Source organism: Pinus tabuliformis, chromosome 6 (assembly GCF_031772625.1).
Source record: "Pinus tabuliformis cultivar Carrire ecotype Pingquan chromosome 6, CPIR1, whole genome shotgun sequence".
In the NCBI taxonomy this organism is placed as follows: Eukaryota; Viridiplantae; Streptophyta; class Pinopsida; order Pinales; family Pinaceae; genus Pinus; species Pinus tabuliformis.
In genome coordinates, this window is record NC_142292.1 from 1,591,406,706 (window position 1) to 1,591,412,782 (window position 6,077).

At 35.0% G+C, this 6,077-nt stretch overlaps 1 protein-coding gene across 1 annotated transcript in view; it reads left to right on the forward strand.

The window, feature by feature from the left end:
• LOC149264915 (delta-selinene synthase-like) overlaps positions 1–2,232 on the forward strand; it is an 8,071-nt gene extending 5,839 nt beyond the window's left edge. The window contains exon 9 of the mRNA XM_089401224.1: positions 2,068–2,232. Within this exon, the coding sequence (XP_089257350.1) occupies positions 2,068–2,232 (165 nt within the window). The remainder of the gene's footprint in view (positions 1–2,067) is intronic.
• The last annotated feature ends 3,845 nt before the right edge of the window (positions 2,233–6,077 follow it).

Below are 6,077 nucleotides of genomic sequence, written 5' to 3' on the forward strand. Positions count from 1 at the left end.
AGTCCAGGTTTAAAATTTTCAGAAGATAAGCCATGCCACTGAAGAAAAAAGAACAGGAGTTGTTCAATCCAATGGTGCCACCCACCAGTGGACTTGGCCATATCCCACTTGCAGATGGAGACTTCAATATACATGAAACATTTCAGAATATGATATCTTCGACATCTATTGTTGGTGGGAGGACAAAATTCATCAATGAAGTGGATGATATAGGGCTTTGGGATACAAATTTTCCTTTCTACATTTTTCCAAAACCCATAGCTTCCCAAAATTGATCAGAAATTTCTAGTCCTACTATAACCCACAGGAAAGAGTAGTAGTAGCCTCCGCAGGAGAAATAATTTTCACCATTGATGCTAAATCCATAATGCAGATGATGCAAGCTCCTAACATTGGAAGAAACCACTTCTTTTTCCCATGAAATCCTCAATGAAATGTACCAAAGGTTTGACTTTCTAAAAGAGCTAAAACCCTGGAACTAGTCATGACTCAACAAACCCCACTTCCTAGCAAAAATCCTGCACTACATCCTATGTTTTCCCTATAGAACCAGGCATATATTCACTATGATTTCATATCTGCTACGCTATTATTAAGATCAGTGGCTTGATGAAGCCATAATAGGTTTCCTATCCATATTTTCATGAGAGTCAAAGCTCTCTATCTTGTTTAATTTTAGTTAATTTCTGGTAGATGCCATCCATAAACAATTCATAAATTTTACTACAGAAGAAGTGTTTCAGTATTCTTCAATACTGGTTTTATATGTTTTTTTATTCTTAGGCAGACAGGTTTCAGTTTTTGATGATCAAGCTAGATGAAGAAGGTGAACCTCAGTTTTTCATCTTCTGGATAACCTTGGTGATGAAGGATTAAAGGGACTTCACATACAAAAAGTTCATAGAGATGTTTTCCCATCCATCTATGAGCCTCCTTTGTGGTACATCAGAACCCAGAATGAGTCAAGAAATTAAAAGAATTATGCAGCTGACCGACCAAGCTAGAATAGGAGATTAGTATTTGTACCAAAATTACATAGAATTAAGATATATGGATGTGAATTGGCCCCTTACAAGCTTCCAAAGTTACTCCCCTCGAGGACCTTTGCACTATAGTATATTAGGTACATGATCAATGCAGATGAAGTGCACTTTGTAGCAGCAAAGAAGAATCTCAATTTCAATATAAAATCCCAAATTGGTCCTTTTATTTGCAATAGTAGCCTGCAGCAGGTGAAGAGGTTGATAAGAAGTTGAAATAAATGAAGTTCACCTGCAGCTTCACATGGTCCTATGCATGGGGGTATCATCTCCAAGAAAAGGGTGGAAAACAAATCAACACCTTATTATTCACACTCATAGACCTAAAATAGAAAAATTCATGAACCAAACAAAGTGGATGCCTAAAACCTTGCAAGGGGTTGAGGAACAGATACTTTCCTCTTCAAGTGCGCAGACTCCTAGGCAGCAAGAAAGAAGAGTCAACTAGGAAAAGACCAAGAGAATATTAGTCACTAGGGACTGATACTTCTATAAAGGAGTTAAAGATGAAATTTAGGAAAAGGGCAAGGATGTGTATGGACATGGACCTAGGTAAAGAATCACCACAGCAAATAATTATCAACCTCAGTGATATTCCTGATTCGTCTCCAGCAGGAGGTCAATGTTTCCTACAACTCCTATCTCAGAAAGGGAAATAACTCTTCAAATTTCTACATATACCAATGTAACAGGAGAAAAGGAGGAGACCATTTTTTATACTTTTAGAGAGATAAAGATCAGAAATGAAATGTTGAAAAAGAGTAATTATGCTTAGTTCTGGAAGAAAATTTCTACTTCCCAAGGAAGACTTCTATCAGCTTTCAATTCAGAGAAAGGGAAAATGCATATGGCATTCCTTGAGGCACAAACAGCAGAACCTAAAACTCCAGCTGATTATAAACAAACTTCCTTTGAGTTTGATGCCAGAAATGTTCATCCTATTGATCATCTGGAAATTCATAAGTAAACAGGTGAGATGATCTCCTCCACTCTAACAAGTACCTCTATGAATTTGTTTAAAATGCAGGTGGCTTTATCAAATGCCCAATCTCAGTTGAAGATGGAAAAGGTTTCATCTCAAACAAAAGATAACAGAATTAAGTCCTTGGAAGATTTAGTGGTGAAAATTAGGTATGATCCATCAGATGTGAAAGCAGTAGAAGAGATTATTAAAAAGAAGGGGCTGATATAGTAGCCTTGATAAAAACATCTCAAAATTCCTGTAACACAAGATCCCTTAACTAAAGAAATAGAGGAAACGAGTTAGAAGGTAGAAAATGATGAAACTAATAATGGTGCAGTCACTCCAAATAAAACAAATGGAACAGAAATGGAGAAGATGGTAAAGGAGAAGGAGAAAGCAGCACAGTTGACCACCACCACTATGGAGATTTTCCCTCTTACAGCTATGCCCAAAACTACTCCAGCAACTACCACTACATCGACAGGAAGCAGTGCAGAACAAATAACCAAATCTATGGAGAGCATGAACCTTCAGACAAAAAAAATCAAGAGATTGGAAACTCAAGTCAACGTTTTTCAAGACCATATTAAAAAGAGTCGAGAGTGCACATTTAGTAGAAATGTAGAGGGCATGAACTTTAATTGAAAAATTATAGAAATCTAAATAGGAGTCATCAATTGGAAAAACACTTGGGAAGGCTAAAGGAAATCATTTGGAACAATATCGTTAATGGTATGAATGAGATTTGGCCCAACATCCAAATCATATTTAAGCAGAAGGAGCTAGTTGAAAAGTATAAAGAGGTTATTTCAACCACTAACCTAGAGTTGGGAGACATGCCAACAACAACCAACAGAATCATCAAATTTCTAAATTCAAAGAATAGGTATGAGCTAGAAGAGCTGGGAGTAGCAGACAGAACAGAAACTATCCTACAGGTGAAGAAGGTATTGAAAAAAAAGAACTTGACTGTACAGCTTGAGGAGAAATGCCAGAATTTGGAGCTGACAGTAAACAGAATTTTTCAACAGAATTGAACCTTTGACACAAAAAGGTCTCCCTTCTCTGTTTTTCATTAATGATAAACTCATGACCAGAGAAGATTATGTCAAGAGGCTAAAAGACATAGCAAAGGATGTTGTGAATCTCTCCAATATCAGAGGCAACATAACAGGAAAAGCAATGCCAGATCCTATCAACAATCCAATTTTCATTGAACACGACTTGAAACATGCTTTCATAATGAAGCCCAATTTTGTGTGGTACACAGAAACATATGAGATATACTGCAGGATGATTAAAGTTAAAATCCTAGATGAAGAACATTGGAGCGAACTATGCAACTACCAGGAGGAACAAGACAAGAAAGATTGAGGAGTCAACACAGAGTCGAGTCAGCACTCAGTCATGCCAGGAACACCAACACAATCTGTTAAAGAACAACCAGATCAACCACTACAGCAGAATTGATTACCTAGCAACGACATTTAGGAAAAAAGGGGCCAGATGTTGAATTTATCTCATCATGCCCACTTCGTGGTCACACTAGTCAAATTTTAGTTTCTTTTTAATTAATAACAAATTTCCATGTATATACAGCACTTGTTGTAGATTTTGTTTAAATACTTTCATCCATTAGAGTATTAGAGGTTGGATCCAAGTAATTGAAAAACTTTTCTTTTGGAGCACTGTAATTTTTGGAGCTGGAGCATTGATAATAAAGACCGTTTGCAAGATACTTGAGTTATTTTTATCTGGTGATGTTTTTCTTTCTGTGCTAAATGTTTTGTTGTTTCCTTCATTGTGCATCATTCAAATCTCGTAGTAAAACAAAATTTTAGAGTAAGCTATGATGTTGGAGCACCTTATTTTTGTTTGTGTTTACTATATAAGTGTTTTCCTCTAAGGTTTGGTGAAGAAATACTTAACTTCTTTTTAACCACAACTGATTTCACTATTTTGTCATTCATTCCTTATTGTGCTTTAAGATCCAGTAGATATAGTTAGCTAGCCTTGTGAATGCTCTAAAAAAATTGATGCTACAATCCAGCTTTTGACTCCATAGCCCAATGGAAAAGATTTAAACAAGATCTATCCCAACCAACCAAACAATCAATCAATTAATCAATCTTTTATCTATATAGCTAGCCTAACATTTTTAAAACACCAGAAAGAAAAATAAAATCTCAAAATATACAGAGAGAGCCCTCTCTGAGCCTAGGATGGCTAGATCCTAGACTCCAAAGTGGTTTGATGTATCCTTTATGATCCTTTTTCTTTCCAATCTTAAAAATCATAGAGCGACAACACCATGATCAAGCACCTGAATATTGGGAACTAGTTGAAATGCTTGTTGAAGATATCAAACATCTATTTTTGAATTACATGAAAGATAGGTGCATTGATAGTGATGATCATTTAATAAAACATCTCAATTATTGATACTATCGAGTTTCTGGGAATTGATCTACATTTCAACCTCGAATAAAAAGTAGCTATGGGTTACGTTTACAGCTTAAACATTTTTCATGAATTTGATTTAACATTTATAAGATTCAGAGATTGCATTCACTACTATATGATAGACACTCATTTGATGATCATTAAAACCTAATTCCTTCATGATTAGTAGATATCGGAATGAAAGGGGTATCGGGCTCAGATCAAGAAATTTCCTCATCAAAGAGCTCACCTCTACAGCTTTGTGATTTTGGGCACTCAGAATGAATCGACAATATGATGTCTCTTCGAGTTAGATAGATTCAGTGTATGCTTGATGTCGTTTTGAAATTAATTAATAATATGTAAACACTTTTTTCAAATTCTGGTACTATATGTAAATTCTTTGAAATTTTTTTATTTATTTTTTATGTTATACACTCCTAGCATCGGCTCAAGGCTGATTCCATGAGTTTTTTCCAGGTGAAACATGTATTATAATTTTCATTGCATTACAGTGTGCCTAAATGGGAGGCTAGGAACTTTATCGAAATTTATGAACAAAACTATTCATGGCTCAAGTACTAACACTGTCCATAATATTTCAGTTTCAATTAGTACAAAAAAAATCCTTAATTTCAATAAGTTATCTTCATACACTAAGTAATCTATGTTCAACATGTATTATTTCAAGTCTAATATGAACTAGAAAATTTTAGAGTTGGCCATATTAGACTTCAATATTCTGCAATGCACACATAAGAATGTGATGCAACTTATCTCTAGGTGCACTAGCATTTGACAATATGTAAGTGCACTTATATTTGGAATATGTATGTAATAATTATGTAGATATTGATTGCTTGTCAATTTAGTGACATGACCATGTGCAATATATAGGTGGTGGAGAGACTTATATCTGTCGTGGATGATTTGTTGGAGAATTTAATTCCAACCACTTGCTTGTTAGGACTTATAAATTTTCCAATTTTCACTTTAAAACCCTTACCTTAACCTCTGTTTTACAAGCCAAATAATCCTCCATGCATATATTCTTTTACCTTTTCTATGTTTCTTTAGGATAATAGATAAAATGTTGCTTATTTATATTAGAAGTGTTAATTAGATTGATATTTTAATGAAAAGTTGACCTTGGTATTACCTAAAATAACCTCTTGTAGTAGTTGTCACTAATCCTAAATTGAAGGTTGTGGTACATGGAGATATCTCGAGATTCCTACACTAATCTCGGTTCATGCACTAAAGGAGGGAGATCATTGATTTCGAGAATTTCATTGAGGATTAAGTGATCTGTCAAGGAAGAACTACATTATCTTGCCCCTTGTCTTCACCATGGTTTTGTCTATTGGCCTCCTGCAAGTGGTTTGAGAAAAACAGAAGAGTGCAAGGGTTTCTATTGTTAGAAGTCAGTTGATATATTGTTGCAACTAGTTTGACATGGCCGAGAGCCTGTTTGAGATGTACATATATGTATTTGTAGGAATTGATAGGTTAGCTTAGATAAGTAATAATATTGATGTTTTGAAATCTTGTATTGATAATGCCTCCTTTGGAGTTGGATATATCATTTTATTGAATGTACTGAGCTGAGACTTTTTAATCAATAGAGGAGC